Below are 18,905 nucleotides of genomic sequence, written 5' to 3'. Positions count from 1 at the left end.
AGTGTAGCTTTCGCTACAATATTTCTATAACAGTACCTTACAATATTCCACTATTCAAAATTTTTGCCTAAGAACGCTGGACATGTTATGATTCATGGTGGTGGTGCCAGCTTGGGTATAGCGACGTCTAGGATGCAGTAAATCATTTCATCCGAGACGTGCCGCTCTCGACCGTCTCGGGTTAGTCTGAAAAAAGTCATGCGCTTTCTCTCAAGAGAATAGCACACTTACAAAACATTTTTGATAATAAAAAATTTTAATCGCTTGAGCGCGCTCTAATGTTTGCGGCTTGCTGAAAAACAAGGCATTGGAAAATAAACGTAAAAATCGAATTTTTGGTGCGCCGGATCAAATATATTTTCCAATTTATACAAAAGTTGGGTAGTTGTGTGTGATAAGATACGGAGCAAATTTCTTTTTGTTTTATTTTATCGTTTATTCTAATGCCCTAAAAAATTAGCTAAATGGGGATTTATATGAAAGGATGCCTTTCATTTCCAACCCTCTGTGACTTAACTTTCCGGTGTTTTTAAGAGGTCGTACTGGTCCAGAAAAATAAATTTATGCGTGGTTATCCTTTCGTATTGCAGTGTAAGCGAGGGAGTTCGAATTGGCTAAGTTTTGTTTTTACGAAAATAAAAATTGACGGGTCGGTTGCCACTGGTTAACGCGAGATTCAGCGGCAGCTGTAATGATATTTATACTTCACGATATGTTGTGGTAAAGAATATGAGCCCGACCTCACAGCTGTATACCTTTAGGGCGCTCTTTTTAGTTTTCCACACGTATTCGTTTTCTGTCTAGGTCTCCTCTCCAGTCTGCCGTTCTAGAAGCGCAGCGCCGCTGATGATCCTCTCCTCGGGTGGCGCGTTTCGCAGCAGCTGCCGCAGATGGACCGTGCTACAGTCCTCCCGTCTCGTTGCACCCTTCCTCCTCCTTCTACAGTAACCACGTTCCAGATGGTTACCGTGGTAGGCCTTCCTACACTCTCGCCATACCGTCCTTGCGCCGTACCCTCCTCCTTCCACGTTACCCTCCTCCTCCTTCTATTGTAACTACCCTCCGGTTGGTCCCCATGGCAACCACGTACCATGTCCTCCTCCTTCCACAGGAACCATCCTCCAATTGGGGATTCCACCGCTCTCCCGATACCCTCCACCTTCCACGGTAACCACACTTCGGATGGTTCCTGTCGCAACCACCCACCGGTTACACATTTCTCCGCTCACGTCATACCTTCCTCCTTGCACGGTAACCACCCATCGAGTGGTTCCCATGGCAACTCACCCACTGGTCACGCCGACGACTACGACATACTACTACTACTATTAGAACTACAACGTGAAACCCACGAACGGGCGCTTGACAACTAACGCTGTGAAAAAATTGGCGAGGTTTAACTCTTCTAAACCTGGTTATACAGAGCGAAAACTCTGTTCCGTTGCTTCGCAAGTCTAGCTTCTCGTTGCTCCTCGGTTTCAGCGGCTCGTTCAGCTCGCGTCCTCTGCGGTTTCATCGACCGGATGATCGGACGCAGCTTGACGGCGACACCAAAGAGTTGGCACACTAGGCCGGGCGTGCGAAACTGAACGACAAACTGCCGACGTAGCAACTGTTACATCCTCTCCTAGTCACGTGGTATCACAAAGGCGAAGCTGGCTATCGCGCGCAACTGCGCCTCTCCCAGCCTGCCCTCTCCTAATCACGTGGTATCACGGCAGTGGAGCCGGCAAGTAATAGAGCTTTCGCTCTAAAAGTATTTTTGAAGTTGAGCAGTCGCTACGCGGTCCAAGGTTCCCCACATCAACTGCACGGAATAGCAAGTAGGCGCGATGAAGCCTCACTGCGTGAAGGCAGCGCTGCGACGAAGGAGGGAGGTTGTATAAAGACTCCTGGAGTGGCAGGTTCCCATAGACGCCTATGCAAGCTGCTGGCGTCAAGAGAACTGGTCGGCAGCCATATTTGGAGCGACAAAAGCAGGCCGCACTCGTTCGGCTGTGCGTAAAGCGCTAATGTTTTCGCTTCGCCACAAGTTAAAGCATCTGCATATGAATGTCCTACGCTGATATATATGCTATGTAGACGTCATATTATGTACTAAATGCAATAATTACTCCCCCCTCCCTCCCAGGAGATAGCAGAAGAACCAATTAAGGGACAGCCGCTTGTCCTCTCGTGTAATCTAGGTATACACGCGCTCTTTACATGACTCTGTAGTAATTGTGTCGATGAATAGCTGAAAACGTGTGAAGTTTTCCATATTTATGACTCGGAGGATAACTGCTAGATGCACTTCTCATTATCCATGCTCCTCATCGAAGCTGTTAGCATCAATACAAGTGAACTTGCATGGCATGAAGAACTCTGGTAAAGCGTTGCGCGTCCTCAGGAGTATCTAGGCTAAAATGTATTGAACTTGGAAAATTTGATACCTTGTCAAGCTTAACAGATCACGGCGCTACACAAAGAATTTGAGACAGGTTAACGGCCAAGAACTCTTTATTTGGCATATATTTTATGGCAAGCGCGTAAGCAGAAATTGATAGAATATAAAAAAATCAATGAAATACAAATCAATCACAAATAATTACAGAAAGAAGAAAGTAAGCAAAATGGGATTAGCAGAAAACACTAATAAAACTCTTGCAAGATGCCAGCATCAGACCAGAGAATTCAAGCAAGCTTTGGCGACATCATTTGGGTGGTGATGCTTCATTGCAATCACTGGTTTTTGAATATTATGAGTCTAGAAAGGAATGGTCGCACTCTCTATACAATTGCCCAGTTTGTTTCTTTGGTGGATTGTGGTGATACCCCGATTCTCAGATAGTACTCTGCAGTCATCTTAGAGAGTTTGTAGGATTAACCATGAGGTCACACTCTAAAAGGTGCGTCTCAAGCTGTAAAAAACAGGCTATCTCGAAGGCCATGGTCCCGAGCTCCCTGATTTCACATGTCGCACCTCGGCATTTTTACGCTCAGCGAAAGCCCTTCTCGGCAGCCTCACAGGTGAAAAGCACATGCTTAGAGGCAGCCACAAGTCCACCACGGCTCTGCTTGAATAAGCTCAAGTAGCTTACTGGGAAACCTGTACTTGGCAAAACATCGTACAGGTCGTTTCGCATGTGTACAGGCACACGATGCCACTCGAGTAATAAGTGTGATGTTGACAGCCTTGTGCTCGTTAACGTGCGTCCTATCTAGGGGCCTTTTTTTCGATTCTGTCTCGAGTGAATTGAACAGCGCGGCCGCTAAACTACATCGGCGAGCGCCTTTAGGCGTTTTGCATGCTGAAAGCGCCGGGTGAGGCGACATTTTATGCTAAGCAACGAGAACAGAAGCAGAGATGATAGAACAGGACCGACACAAAAATATCAGTACTTCACAGGTCAGCAAGCACGAAATGAATGCGGGACCGGCAAAGCGTGACCCACGTTAGCAAAACGATTATAATACCGGCGAAGTCGAAAGCTCTTGTTTAGCATCAGCTGGCGAAATTAATGGCCAACAAATGCTAAAACAAATATAACCCGCTAAGGTACCCACGTGCGTCAGCTAAAGCTAAGAAAGAAAAACTGTTAGCCCAGCCGAGTGCGATGCATGAAGCAACTATGGTTTGTCAGAACGCCTATAGTATGCTCGAACCATTCATGACAGCCAGCACAAATGTATATCCATGCCGTGTCATCATGCAGTACAGAAAAAAATCTGGTAAACACGCTACTGCCGTGACTGCGGCCGGATATGTTTTGCCCCCCTTGAGATGGCAGCATGTTGACGTCACTTTTGGGACGCCTCCTCCACTCCAGAAAGGAAACATTTTTATATGACTGGACGTTTCGATCTGAAAAAGGTCGGTCCTCCTATCGAAACGCCGAGTAAAATGAAAATGTTTCATTTAACGAAGCGTATACTTCGCTATATACTCTTTTAAAAAGTCAAGTACTTCATGCTTTCGCAACCTATATATATATATATATATATATATATATATATATATATGACCCAGCACATGTCTGACCCGGCAGGGCGATGAAATCGCTGGCACCCCTGCTTGTACACTCAGCGCAGTCAAGGGCTCCCCAACGAGGCCCACTCGCAGATTATGCGCTCTTAATGTTTGTGGGTGCAGTGTAGCAGCTAGTGCAAACGAAAGTACGAGACGTTTATCATTAAATAATGTTTTCGTCGACATGAAATGTACATTTTCTATAAACTGCGTTATAAGGCAGAAATTAAACCTAGTCGTGCCATCGCTTATTCGCCCAGCGTTTCGTGCATCCATAGAGTGTGCATCCTCCTCATTGCTCGTCGCGGTCCCCCTTTATGCTCCAATGGGTCCATGTGCTTCACTCGGGCGCTTCTTCTTGGGTGCACACTGAAAAGGCTTGGAGCACGACGAGTGTGGAATGGAGTGGGAAGCGGCTTGCTTGCATGCATTTCTTGTAAGCGTCGTGCATGTGAGTCTTGATGGTGTCGCTCAGGGTTGTTTTGGGGGATACGTGTCCCTGAGATGTCATTTTTCTAAACATTAGATCACTCACATGTGTGTTTGTTTCTTTGCGATCTCAGCGTGAAGTGTTAGAGTGAAGCATGGTTGAAATAAGAGACTTCCGGTAACCTTTCGCGAAGACTTCTTTGTTGAAGTTTTTAGTGTTTCATAACCCTTGTTTCTTCAACGACGTTACGCGGCACACAGGTGACGCTAGCACCTTTTATATTACTACTCGTCCACGCGAACAAACAGCTTAGTCTGGTGTCATTTAATGCTTTATTAAAGGTTGCCGAAGAACTGCCTTTGCAGCAAGACGCTGGCTTCAAAGGCGGCAGGGATGACATGGTATTATTTAGGACATTTTTTTTCATTCAGCGACATTTTCGTGGTATTGGAATAAACAAGAAATATTAAAAAGTCAATTTCTTCACCATGTCTTCACACATCACTGCCCAACTTTATTTAATATAAGGAAAAATAATTGCAGTGGTGCGCCGGTAGTCCCATATTATAAATAATTTTTTTTTCAATGCCATGTCTGCCGGTTAGCCGCAAATTTTAAGGTCAATTTTTTTTCCCCACTTGAAGTACTTTGGATGTGAAGTACTCGTCGCACAGCAAAGGCATAAATCTTTTCCCAAGCAATCCCGAGTTGTTCAAGCGCAGCATAGCACGTTTGAGATGGAACGACCTAGTGGCGTTGTGCTGAAGACGTTTCTTTCACGTGTACGTACTGTATTCATGTAAAAGAATTTTCAGCATGTGGAGGAGAGCTGATGACCTTGGCGAGCATTAATGCACACGCCACGTTCTGTAACGTGCAGTGGCTGCACCGTACGGTGACCCTCACCACGGTCGCCATACGAAGCTAACGAATAAACGGCTGCAGCGTTTTTGTCTGGATATAGGAGCGGCGCACTACTTTTTCCACGTGTACTGTTTTTAGAAGCGATTGAGACACGGTGCGGCTAAATGGCGGCATGAATCAGAAACAATGGGTCATGAAAACCTATGTGAAACCCGAGATAGGGCAAAAACTTTTTGCGTATAGTATCTCAGCCCAGCTCATATATGAGAAAAAAAAAATATATGCCTCATTGTGGGCGACATGCTCTGGGTTTAATGCAGAGCTATTTAAAAAGCTGCCGTAGCCTTGCATGCCCGGGCAGTGGCCATCGGTCTCCCTTTCACTCCAAAAGGATGAGAACATAAAAGCGTGTAAGGAGAGCGAATAATGTAGGGCCGCGTTGCCGCCGGCAGATTATGTGACTTAGCCAATAAATAATAAAAAAATTGGCGGTGGTTTAGTTCTGTTAAACCTGGAGCATTGCGAAAGCAACGAGGAGAGAGATGCGATGGAGAGCGCGCGGCAGCGGCGGCGGTCCCGCGGCACGCTAGCTATGCGCCGCTACTGTGCATGCGCAACTGGCGAGCGCAGCGGCGGCACCTCTGATATAAGGTCTGTTCGATTCAGAACTGGTTCTCTGCACCAATTCTGAAAAAGTTCCGTTGGTGCCCGCGCGGTGCAATTCCAGTTTTTTGGTGCAGGTGCAGCGCGTCAGCAGCGGCACAAATTACTGGTGCGGAGATTTTCAATCGAGCGCGTGCACGCACAGGCCTTGTCGTCTGCTATCCGGTTCTCGTGCAGGCGTGATCACGGCAGCGGTGCGTCGCGTCTGTTTTTCGTGCCTCGTGGAGTCGTGGACGACGACATCACCGAATCCATTTTTATGGAATTTTCGGAGTCGTCCGACAGCGAAGATGAGGAAGCCGACGCGGTGCTTTCTTTTGCAGCAGCACAGTTAGCAACAGCAACAGAATCCCCAACCAGTATACGAAAGCGTAGTAGCTAGGTATTTCAGCATCGAATTCAAGAGGCTGGTCAGGCTGTCGCGAGAAACGTCTGAAGAACTGCCGGCACGCTTCGAAGCATCAGTGCACTTTCCGACAGCTCGAGGAGGGCGCCCACAAATCCCCGCCGAGAAGACGTGCCTTATTGCCCTCAGCCACCTGGGCACGCAGACCAGTATGTACAGGATCGCCGACATATTCGATGTGTCCGAGTCTTCGGTTTCTCTATGTTTAAAAATAATTCTGGACTTCCTCTTTGACATCACTGGACATCGGATCCGTCGACCACGGGGAAAATTTCCTTTAGTTGTCCATTGATGTATACAAACATTTCGTCGGCTGCGCGCGTCGTCTGCTTACGCCGTCAAACACGTGCACCACTATCCTGCACCTCCGTCTCTGACGGTGCCGCGGTTCTTCGCACCGAAGCGGCACCACGACTGCACCAAAATCAATCGCGGACGGTGGTGCAGGGGGCGCTGTGAATCGACCGCATTGGTGCAGCGCACCGTGAACCGGTTCCGGCGGTACAGAGAACCATGGCTGCATCGAATGCAGCTATAGTGCCGAGAATATCCTCTGAGTCACCCGCGCAGCGACGGCGGCGGCGCGCCAACTGTGCACCGTGTGACGTCACTGCTTCTCGCGCATGCGCAGTAATGGCCTTTCCTCGGCTCCGCGAAATGGCTGGGCGACTCGCGTAGTGTTGCTTTCGCAACAAAAACTGGTTCGTGTCGAGAATACGGTGCCGAAGCAATCTATAATATAGGATACAACTTAAGAAGGCAGAGGCTTTTCCCTGTCAAAGGACCCTCTTCCAGCCAATGGCTGAAGCCGATTCTCATGACCATGCTAGTGTCACAAAGCAGCAGGGAGTGGTAGATAAAAGGTGATAGTCCCCTCCCTCCATAGTCTGGGATAGACCCCTCTCTCCATTGTGGCGCCGCTCCCTGCATTGTCACCCTAGCAGGGTCATGAGAATTGGCCGACGCCACTGGCTGGAGGGGGGTCCTTTGACGGGGAAAAGCCGCTGCTTTCTTAAGTTGTATCCAACTATAGTTGGTTTTTATGCGAAGAATGGTGCGGCAGAAACTGAAAAGGGCGAGAAGAGTACACCCACACACAAGCACCACCTCGTCCTCGTCAGTTTCTGCCGCACCATTCTTCGCATATGTCTCACCAACTCGCCGAAACTTTTACGCTTGTTGGTTGTGCTTGCAGCTTGTATTTCATAATTACGCGAGGTTTTCTTCAATATATATGCTGATGTGTCGGGTGTTCTAGCCTGAATTTTAGGCACGAAATGGTTTTAGCTCCCGTTCCGGGCGAACTTAGGTGAACACAGAGGCCAACCAGAAGAAAAACACACAGCGAACTTTCCGAAACTTCCCGTCCGAATGGTTATCAGCTTGGCGCGCCCTATAATGGCACCGGCGCGCTGAGGGCGGAAGCGCGCGGTGGGGGCTTTCGAGGGCGGTGCTCCCAATGCGAGGATTGGATTGCTGGTGGCTGCGCGTGCGTGCTACAGCGATTCCATCCCCTCATCGCTTGCAAGTGGTTCGTGCCAAGGTTGCGCTCCTGTGAGCCTCAGCTTGGGACTAAACAACAAACAGGCGCGGGGCGTCCTTAAAAAAAGAGAGAGGGTGGATGTGCGCAGCCCGAAGGAGGGGCGGGGGGGGTGGCTCTGTCGCGCCCGAGCGGCGCCCTCGGATGCTATGGTTGTGTTTGGCTACAGGCCTGAGTTGTCGGCTCGTGAGTGCGTGCGTCCCTGGCTCGTTGGGAGCTTCACTGAGGTCGGCGGCGGAAGTACTTCGTTGTGTGGTGTGAGGCACCATGAGGTGGACGCCGCCACTGAAAAGCTTTTCATGACCACGTCTACTCTCTACCACGAGAGAGACTGCAATTTTTTCCTCTCTGTCTTTCCAGCTCAGAATGTCTGAGCTAGCCTCCCAGGTGGCACCGAACATTAGGATAATGTTGCAAAATTGTTGTGTAATTTGGAGTAACGTTAAACGTTACACTAGAATGTTATGCTAGTATTAAAAGTAGCAATAACGTTCAAGCCCAGGCAACCTTTACAAGCGCAAAAATTAGCATTGACGTTAAAGCCCAGGATATCTGTACAAGCGCTTCTGATTTGTGCTGCTGCCCCCACTCTCGCTGAAGTCGCCGCGGTGGCTGAGTGGTTATGGCGCTCGGCTGCTAACCCGAAAGGCGCGGGTTCGATCCCGGCCGCGGCGGCTGAATTTCGATGGAGGCGAAATTCTCGAGGCCCGTGTACTGTTGTGGGATGTCAGTGCACGTTGAAGAACCCCAGATGGTCGAAATTTTCGAAGCCCTTCACCACGGCGTCCCTCATAGCCTGAGTCGCTTTGGGACGTTAAACGCCATAAACCAAACCAAACCACTATGCTACCAGGCCCTGAGCATCAAAAATTACCGCGGGAATTTTGAATGTTTTGAACGCTCCACTGATATCCTATGGCCGTCAAAACCGTTCGGTGTGAGCGCAGAAAGCATTTCACAAGTCAGACTGCAGCGCGCAGGAACATGAAACCAGCAGCATAAACATATTCGCGCACCATTTCACGGGAGTCTTTAGTTTTTCTCAGTTACAAATTAAAATATTTCCTTTCAGTTACACGCATTTGCTGCTGGCGACCGACAGATGACGCCAGTTGATGATGTCAAGAGTACAGCATTCATTTTCCCCGCGCAGCCGGGCTTGGAAGAAATAAGGCCGCCGTGGTCCAATGCTGCCAGAACAGAGAGCACAAAATTTTGCAGGGAATCGCATTGAGTAGCGATCTTACAAAGCCTCTGGGCTCACCTCTAGGACCTGCATACAAGCGCAAGGTGCTGCTTAAACGAGTTACAAAAATCATTGTTTCCAATTTATTTTGAGTGTTCGTTCACAGCATCATTAAAGCTGGGTCTGCCCGCTACGCAGAAGTTGTTTTATTTGTCGTTTTGATGAAGACTTTGCGAAGGCAGATACAGGGAACGACAGGCGTTATTTTCATACTGCGAGTGTCAGGCAGCGGCAGCCATATATACCTTACGAATCGTTTGGCGGGGAGAAGGGGATTGCGATCCTCTGAAAATTGCTGAGCATGTATACGTGCTGTGTGGTAAATATTAGCTTAACGCTCACACTCAACGTTGCACTAACGCTGTGTTCGAAATGTTATCTTAATGTTAAAATCGTAACTATAAAACAACTTTACGAATTCAAATATTATTATAGCATTCAAATCATGGTCATAAAACAACATTGCCAAAATTTTCAAGAACTGCGTCTCAGAACTTTTTCCATTTTTTTTTTTGCAGTAATAATGTTTTTCAACTAGCAGAACTTTGCCGTTAAACACCTGAGATGATGCCTGCCGTAGATTGCATGCACAGCCGAAACGTCTTTCTAGAAAACATTGCATGTTACCCACTTACCACTGTCTCTTAAGGCAGCCTTCATGGCTGGCTATATATAAGTTTGACGCCATGCTATCTTTTAGAAGTTGAATGTATGAGTTATGTGCTGTAGTGCGTGTCGCTCTCGTTGTCCAGTGCTCCTCGCAAAGTGTTAATTGAAGTGGCGGATCACAATTGGCGAGTCTCGCCCCGCAGGGTTTCTTTACCATTTTAGCGAAAGTTGCACTTATGCTATTTAAACGTTTCACTAAGGTTAGAAAAATGTCAGGTGGCATTGTTATTGCTTAAAACGTTTATTTGTAATGAACAGAGGAAAGAAATCAAGAAAATAAAGGGGGGAAGAAGGGAAGAAGTGCGCCTGCTAGTCTCAGCCCCTGCGAAATGCGTCGTGCCATGGTGTGCTTCGGCGTCAGGCATGCGTCGTAGTCATTTTCCATATCGATAGCATATTCGCGATGAGCCCCAGTCGAAGAACAGAAACACTCACACTCTTCTGGAAAGGCTAAAAGATAATTAACACTCTTTGGTTTCTTGGAGCTGGCATGTTCAAACTGCCCAGCAGGTATCAGTGGCAATCGCCACTATAGTTGCCCAGATGGCTCGTGAGGCTTTGGCGGAACGAGTTTATGCACCGCTCTGCAACTTCTGCAGGCGTCCACACACTTCTCTAGAGTGCTCGAGAGGCGCAGAACATCAGCGATACCCACCTTAGCTTTTAGCTGGCTCTGAGATGCGTAATTTGCTTCTGAGAGCGGTATTGTAAAGCAGCCCAACCTTTTGCAGCCTTTGGCAGTGGTTCTAGTAGCAAGAGAAAGTAGCGACGCGCAGTTCCTTTTGTGCCGCGACATGCGGAGCGGTCATGGTGCGTCGTCTTGTTGCCGCGGTCGCCAAAGCAGTCTGGACTGCCGCCGGAAGCTGCAGTGCCGTCAGTAGCTTCAAGTGAGTCGCTTTGACGAGATGTAATTCTAAAACCCTTGAAACAGAGATGCATAAAATAATGCGCGGACACATGCAAGGTGTTTCATCGAAGACTGTTGGAAACTTTTAAAGATAAGCTTTTTTTATTTAGAAGAGCGCTTTCTTCGGCATAGCGTTGTCAGCGGTGATGTGCATCCGAATACAGCTAAGACGTAATAAGCAGGCTGGTTAACTGATATTGAATAGTTAGCGTTTTAACTATGACAGTTGGGCCATATCCATATCAGTTTTTAGATTTTCGAAAGTGCCATTTTCGTTGCCGCTGCAGCGCAAGAAATTCGGGTGTCGCACAAAACGAAAATCGAAACCGCGCGGCGGGAGCGCTCGTCATACAGCGATGCTCCTGTCACGGGCTATCTGCCCGCTCGCCACTCCCGGAAACCCGGGCGCTGCGAAAAGAGCGCTTGACACCCGCCATGGAGGAAAAAAAAACTTTTTTTTTTTTCTCCATGACACCCGCTCTCTTGTGTGACGCACACTTGTTGGCATGGTGTTGGGTTAGCGCGCTAGCGCTCTCTCCGGCGACACGGTTTCGGTTTCCCCCTTGTGCGCAGCGGCGACGAAAATGTCACTTTCAACAATTTAAGAACTGATATGGATCTTCTTACGGTGGGCTACAAACCACTACATAAATGAGGAGCCTAACTGTAATAGTTAAAAGCTAACTATTCAATATTACAGTTAATCAGCCTGATAGTTAACACGTCTTAGCTGTTTTCTGGTGTAAACCACTGCTGACAATGCTGTACCGAAGACAGCACACTTACAAAAAAAAACTTTTTTAAAATTGCTAACAGTCTTAGGTGAGCAAGGCCTTGCTGATTCGCTCCACCAGACCAACTATGAGGAATCGCAACAGAAAGGCTGGTGAGTCAAGGTTTCTCACATAGAAGCAGTTTCGATCGCCGCTGAAACTGTATTCTGAGTCTTTTCTCTGGCTTGTGATTCGTGACCCCTATTCATTCCTCTTCTTTCCCCGCCGCCGCGGTGGCTCAGCGGTTATGGTGCTCGGCTGCTGACCCAAAAGACGCGGGTTCGATCCCGGCTGCGGCGGCTGGAATTTCTTTGGAGGAGAAATTCTAGAGGCCCGTGTACTGTGCGATGTCAGAGCACGTTAAAGAACCCCAGGTGGTCGAAATTTCCGGAGCCCTCCACTACGGCGTCTCTCATAGCCTTAGTCGCTTTGGGACGTTAAACCCCATAAACCAAACCAAACCAAACCAATCCTCTTTCCCCATCCTCCTCGAAGCCCACTGACCATATTTGCTTGTTTCCAAGTTCATAAAATGCAGTTTCCCTTTGCATGTATGATAAGGTCATCATTTGTTATATATCTCTTTATTTTTGTTTCCTTTTGCCGTATCGCCTACTTCTTCAAGGCTTTCAATTTTCAAAACTTTCACGGTTTCCATTCCGGTTGCGCTCCTGCTGTCCAGTACTGGTGTTCACCCCGAATGTTGCTGATAGCTGGAAGAGATCGATGCTGGCCTCGGTTGCTTTCGCAGCATAGCTACAGTGCTGTAGCACCTTTCTGCTTGGCTTGCATAGGGAACAGTTGTTGCTTTACATGGCTTAGCTCATTTTCAGGACGCACATGAGAATTTTGCCCGTTCCTAGCGCATTGCATTTTGCAGTCGGGCAACATGCACGCCCGCTTCCAGAGCTCTTTCGCGCCGCGTTTGCTTGTTTGAATGGTGGCCGGGGCTGTCGTCTGCGAAAAGGTAATTGGGATGCCCTATAATGTTGCATTTCCTAGATTTTCATAAGAACTCATAAAAATTTGGTTCAGGACAAAATATCTCACTGTTTTCGATAGTTATTCTTTTTATTTTAGATTTGTCTGTTCTATCGTCTGCAACCTGTGCTCTCGTTTCTTCCGTGGTTGGAGTTCCGTACTAGTGCCTGAAACGCGTCATATAAACGCAATTGTCTTGAGTCAGAGCGTTAAAATGGGTGATCAAGTTGTCGAGGAAGCCATAGGTCAAGTGATCGACGACGAGGAATTCTTCCAAGACATCGACGTCCTGCAAAACCATGGCATCAACGTGACTGACATCAAGAAGCTCAAGGCAGCTGGAATTTGCACCGTCAAAGGGGTACAAATGACCACTCGGAAGAGGTTGTGTGCAATTAAAGGCATCTCTGAAGCAAAAGTGGACAAGATCAAGGAGATAGTAGGCAAGATATCCGACTTCTCAAGTTTTCTGACGGCACTTGAAGTCTGTGAAAAACGGCGTTATGTGTTCAGAGTCACAACTGGCAGTAAAGAGCTCGACAACCTGATGGGTGGCGGAGTTGAAAGCATGGCGATCACAGAGGTGTTCGGCGAATTTCGCACTGGAAAAACGCAGCTCTCGCATACTCTCTGCGTCACGTGCCAGCTCCCCGGTGAGAACGGTTACAGCGGGGGTAAGGCAATTTTCATCGACACTGAGAACACTTTCCGCCCGGACCGACTGCGCAGTATCGCCGACCGATTCGACCTCGACCATTCAGCCGTGCTGGAAAACGTCCTCTACGCGCGAGCCTTCACGAGCGAACATCAAATGGAAATGCTGGATCAAGTGGCAGCCAAGTTTCACGAAGAGGCTGGTGTGTACAAGTTGCTCGTGGTCGACTCAGTTATGGCACTTTTTCGAGTCGATTTCAGTGGTCGTGGCGAGCTCGCTGACAGACAGCAGAAGCTGGCTCAGATGCTTTCCAAGCTTCAGAAGATCTCTGAGGAATACAACGTGGCAGTGTTTATCACTAATCAAATGACTGCTGACCCAGGAGCGGCCATGAGCTTCCAGGCGGATCCTAAGAAGCCGATTGGGGGACATATCTTGGCGCATGCTTCGACAACACGCATAGCGCTTCGCAAGGGCCGCGGAGAAGCGCGCATCGCCAAGATTTACGACAGCCCCGATCAGCCAGAGAATGAGGCAACATTCGCCATCACGCCTGGTGGCATTGCAGACATCACAGAGTAGAACACTGCATGCTCACTCGTTGCAGCAAGAGCTGGGTACTGAATTCTATGCTGAATTTCGTACTTTTTCTTTTTTGTTGCCATTTTGGCAAGTTATTCGTTTTTTTCCTTTTGCTTGTGACACAATAAACAAGTTGGCTTAATGCTGATGTGTTACTTGTGGTTGTTGGATTTAAAGTGTCAATTTTATACCATTAATTCTATCACCAGACTGATTCCCTGTTAATTCTGCAACAACTGTATGCACCAGTGTTGCACCAGTGAGCGCAAAAGTGATGTGACTAAGGAGGTGCACTTGTATATTAAGGCAATGAAATAATTTGAGCACGTGGCCTTTTATAAGTTCATCAGTGGGGTGGAGCATACCTGCTTTGGGTGACACTCAGAAATATGCAGGAAGCACAAGCAATTTCACGGTAGTTTATCTGTAGGCATGCTATCTGTAAAAACATTTCCAACCGGGATTCTGTGTGGCTAGAGCAACGCAATCAGTTTCGCTCTGTTGTACTCCCAAAACATTTGATAAAGCTATGCGTGCTATGGTTCGAGCTAAGTGCACAAAACTGACACTCGCAGGTGCTCGCACAGCACTGCCTCAAGTTAAGCAGTCATAAATAATCAGTTTTGACAAAAGCTTTTTACCAAGTACCTATGCAGCATGCCATAAAGAAGTAGTGCTATTGTAATTCTTGCCCAATCTTTGATTGAAGTCCACTTCATGGAATAAGATATGGTTTTGTATGTTGCTACAAATGCTGCAAGACATTATCCTGTAGAAATGTACTGACCAGTAAAGAGTTTGCCTTCGCAGCATTAGAACTAGCCCTCTCGTGCGTCTTTTTTGCTTCCCTATCTTATGTTTTCATAAGTTTATTGCAGAAGAAATACTGAGGTTGCAAGAAATGAAGAAATAAAAAAAAGGCAGCCTGCATTTTGATATTGGTTTTTATGTCTTTTGTTTTCTTTCCTGATTGCTTAATTGGAATTGCATGCTGAGGACTTCCTAGCCCTTCTTACAGTCTGTTGTAGGTCAGATGGGCTGTCCAAGGGATAGTTATGCTGAATCTAATATTTGCTCATAAGCATGTTTAAATATGTTCCTGCAAAGCGTACTGCTTGATTTTCAGTATTCCATCTTGATACTATTTCTGTGCTATTCTAAGTTTTCAGAATACTGTTGAATGCCATTCTAGGTTCTTAGCCTTGTTGACATGTTGCTTAAGGATGCTTGCTCATATACTGCCTACACAGAGGTTTCTGTTGTTTTACTATCGCCGTGGTGGCTCACTGGTTATGGTGCTCGACTGCTGACCTGAAGCATACAGGTTTGAACCCAGCCACGGCGGTCGCATTTTGATGGAGGCCTGTGCACTGTTCGATGTCAGTTCATGTTAAAGATCCCCAGGTGGTGAAAATTATCCAGAGCCCTCCACTATGCCGTTCTTCATAGCCTAAGTCGCTTTGGGACATCATACCCCCATAAATCATAAACCAGTTTTGTTGTTTTATTCATATTGATACCAAAAAGTATTTGCACTATGGTAGCTTTTATGGGGTGGTGTGTTTATTTTGTACTTCATTATCTTTCATCTGAAGAAGCATGTAGAAATTTTTTTTTATTGGTTAGAGCGGGAAATAGAGGACAGTTCTATAATCAAACTTTTTGCTGAGAGAAGACATTAAAATTTTGGCCCTGCAGCTTGCATGGAATAGAATCAATAACTGTTCAAATTTTTACTGATCCAGTTTTTGGCAATATGCTCGCTCAAAAGGAGTTTCTAAGTTTTAGTATTCAATAAAATTGCTTTCAGTTTGAAACAGAAATAAATATATAGTGAACAACTTTGGCTGTTTTAAGAGGACACTACAGACCAATTGAAGTTGGACTGTATCAACAGGCTACTGCTTTATAACGACAAACATGCTACTTTCACTGAAAACAGAACTTTTATAAGCTACAAAAGGTCAAGAAATGAAAAACCGATGTCACCATCACCTGCTGATTTCACAAGTAAACTGCAGTGTGTTTACTTCCATTCACTTCAATGCGGTAATTATAAAGTCCTTTCCAATGTAGATGTTACGAATTTGAATTGAGTGGCAGGGAAATTTTTAATTGTAATTTTCTCAGCAATATGTGCATTATTTGCTGGTGGGTAAACATCAGCATAGCCGGAACAGACCACAAAATCGAATTTTACTTGGAACAAAAATCGGATGGAGTTCTCCTCGGTGTCCCTTTAAAAGTGATGTAACATATTATGGCTTATCTGAGAGTGGATTATTTGCAAACATTTTGTATTGTATTCAAAAATACGCCTTTCTTCTTTACCGTGGTATCACTCTAACAACTAGTCTACTTTGAGCTCTTATTGCTAATCCCATGCGTGCTAGTGTTGTTTCATTTGTGGAATTTTTTTTTTTTTTCAGGGAATTTGAAGGGTAAAATTTAGTGAGAAGGGAATTTTTATGGAGCTTCAGAGAATTTTAAGAACTGAAATTGCCTCAATTTTTTTTCCAGATTGAAAGTGTTTTCAAAGTGTTATAGGGAAGAAGTGCTTAAAATAGAGGTTTTTGGCACTAATTAAGCTAATTTTTGGTTATGGCATGAAACATCACTGATGTGTGCATACCACTGAATTGCAAGTATTCCATGGAATATGTTACTGTGACTTATTGACTTGACATTGAGAGGTTAAATAATGTCTTGAAGTCTGGAGCTGTGAAGTCTTAAACAATCGGGATATGAGATGTCTTTACCGAACTTGAGTGAACAGAAGGAACAGAATCAATGCAATGAGTGTAGGCTTTCTGCATTGTGTGTAGGACTTGTTAGTTGCTATATTCAACCTTGATGCAAGCTTCTGAGTTATATTTGTTGCTGAAAAATCTTGCTTGTCTCATTTTTTTCTAATGTTTTTTTTTTTTTTTTTTTGATCACATTCAAGCCTTGGCTCGCCTGAAGGGCAGGCGAAAGCGTTGGTACGTCTTCGACCAACATGGCTGCTGTTTGCATTCTTACAAGAGTGACTTGGATGCTGCAGGAAGAAAGGCTCCATTATTCAGCATTGACCTCCGTAATGCTGCCATTTCTTTCTTGGTGGATGAGGAAAACTGCTTTGTCATCCAGTAAGTGATATTGGTTTCGACTTTTCCTCTAAGTCCATCTATGGTGTGAAGGGAGTTCTTTAGACTGAATATCTAGAATTTTTAACAAGCCTATAGTCGGGTACAAGTCAAGAAATAAGCCACTTTTCCCCATCAAACCCCCTTCCAGCCAGTGGCGTCGGCTGATTCTCATGAACCTGCTAGTGTGAGTAGCGTGACAATGCAGAGAGTGGCACGAGAATGCAAGGAGAATGCTTTGTCCCCGACAAAGCAGTAAACGGAACTGACCCCTTTTATCTGCTACTCCCTGCACTGTCACGCTAGTAGGTTCATGAGAATCGGCCAATTCCATTGGCTGGAACTTTGATGGGGAAAAGCCTCTTTTTTTCTTTACTTGTACCCAACTACAGTTAAGAAAATGTTAATTCAGGTCAGTGTGAAAAGCTGTGTTGTAAAGTTAGCACAAGGATAGAGGCCAAATGCTAGAAAGACTAGTACTTTGTTTGTCTATAACTTGCTTTTAAATAAAATTGATCTTATGGCTGTCATCTGATACTGGCACCTCGCTTATATTTTAAGCCTTAGTTCCCAGAATGCAAGGAGACTTGATTACTGTTCCTGCCAAATGTTTACATCCCCCTTTTAAATCACATGACTGCCCTGCCCAAGCTTAAAATTCGCTGTACTCTGACCTATGGACTGCACACCCAATTTGCAGTTCATATGCAAGCCGCACATTCCTCATGTGGCCACTGAAATGCATTCATCATTCATCAAATTTTTCCATCATTCGTCATCATGTGGGCATTCCTCAAATTTTTTCGGGAGTGATGGCCACTTACTCTCCAATAAAGTGATGGTGCAGGATAGAGGAACCAAGCAGCTAACAAAGCTTTTATTTCCTCAGCTGTCTTGCAAAATTAAACTGCATTAGAGCACTTTAATCCAAGTAAGTTAAGCCTAAAGTGATCACCTTCAAACTGTGACAGACTGTACTCTGTGCCCTCTGCTGCACACTTTGTGGTGAAGCAGGGGAATGTGACAAGATCTAGTGGTGTCTCTGTTGACCAGCACATTCATAATGACTGTTCTTTTTTTTTGTCTTTTCATGTTCTTCTTTTGTTTAGTTCAGGAGCCAAGGAATATGTCTTTGTGGCTGGAAGTCATGAATCGATGATGGCATGGGTCATGGCCTTACAGGTGATAAAACCAACTTACTTCTTGGTACATGAAAGCCTAAAATGGTGTATTTGCCTTAGTGTCAACATCGTATAAGATGTTGCTGTAGTCTGTAAAGGCATTGTGTTTTTTTATTACAATGGAAACGTTCCTCTAACTTGCTCCACGCAGACTAGTCAGTCTTTAGCATGCTGTGATGTAGGAAACTTTTACCCATTTATTTTGCAATCATTCTAGTGAGAAGCTATTTTTGGTGTAGAACTCTGCTGGAAAAATCACCATCCCTTGTTGAAGTTATTGCTCTGTACATGTATTTGTACATGTAAGACAGTGGAACCTATTTATTATGAAATACATGGTGCATGTAACTTGTTTGATATGTTCAGTAGTTAAGTGTGCCTACCCTGATCCATTTGCAGTAAATTTCTGTTAGTTGCTTGTACATGAATTTGTCGTGACCTTGGGTGTGAATGAATTTATATTGCAAGGCAGAAGAATCTCATGCTACGCGAAAACGTGGGAATGCATGCACTTACATATTTGTGTCAGCTGCTGTGCTTCAAAATAGAAAACAGAGTTTGATGCAAGATGCAAATGCCATTAACACCTCTTTTTGGGCTAGTTCGTGCATACTTGAATTGGGGAAAAAATAGCATGCCCCAAACCATGCAAAACACAAGAAAAAATGAAGACAAGACACAGGCACTGGGTCTGTGTCTCATCTTCGTTCTTTCTTGTGGTTTGCATGGTTTGGCGCTATTTTTTCACCATTTCAAGTATGCAAATGCCAGTGAGGAATTTTTGAAAAGAAATTACTTTCATTTCATTTCAGTTAAAAAGAGATATGCTTTCACACTTAGCGTCTGGTGTTCATTGAGTCTCATGAGCTACTTA

At 45.7% G+C, this 18,905-nt stretch overlaps 2 protein-coding genes across 7 annotated transcripts in view; both read left to right on the top strand.

The window, feature by feature from the left end:
• LOC149352402 (uncharacterized) overlaps window positions 1-18,905 on the top strand; it is a 561,538-nt gene that overhangs the window by 136,290 nt on the left and 406,343 nt on the right. For 2 of the 6 annotated variants that reach the window (XM_089581570.1, XM_089581567.1), the window contains exons 1-3: window positions 12,260-12,474; window positions 16,673-16,853; window positions 17,960-18,032. In XM_089581570.1, the coding sequence (XP_089437696.1) occupies window positions 12,348-12,474; window positions 16,673-16,853; window positions 17,960-18,032 (381 nt within the window). In that variant the 5' untranslated portion in view covers window positions 12,260-12,347. Of the gene's footprint in view, window positions 1-12,259; window positions 12,475-16,672; window positions 16,854-17,959; window positions 18,033-18,905 lie in introns of those variants that run through there. The other 4 variants (XM_089581568.1, XM_089581569.1, XM_089581566.1 and 1 more) reach the window with 3 other exon arrangements.
• Window positions 12,492-13,868, top strand: LOC149352406 (meiotic recombination protein DMC1 homolog). The gene has a single exon (XM_089581573.1). The coding sequence runs from the start codon at window positions 12,703-12,705 to the stop codon at window positions 13,723-13,725; it is 1,023 nt and encodes a 340-aa protein (XP_089437699.1). The 5' UTR covers window positions 12,492-12,702; the 3' UTR covers window positions 13,726-13,868.

This window comes from Amblyomma mixtum, chromosome 3, assembly GCF_055824585.1.
Source record: "Amblyomma mixtum isolate Tamu chromosome 3, ASM5582458v1, whole genome shotgun sequence".
NCBI classification, from domain to species: domain Eukaryota; kingdom Metazoa; phylum Arthropoda; class Arachnida; order Ixodida; family Ixodidae; genus Amblyomma; species Amblyomma mixtum.
This window is presented reverse-complemented; position numbering and strand designations above follow the sequence as displayed.

Bases quoted from the DNA above. Each gene is read 5' to 3' on its own strand.
- LOC149352406 (XM_089581573.1), top strand. From the start codon at position 12,703: ATGGGTGATCAAGTTGTCGAGGAAGCCATAGGTCAAGTGATCGACGAC.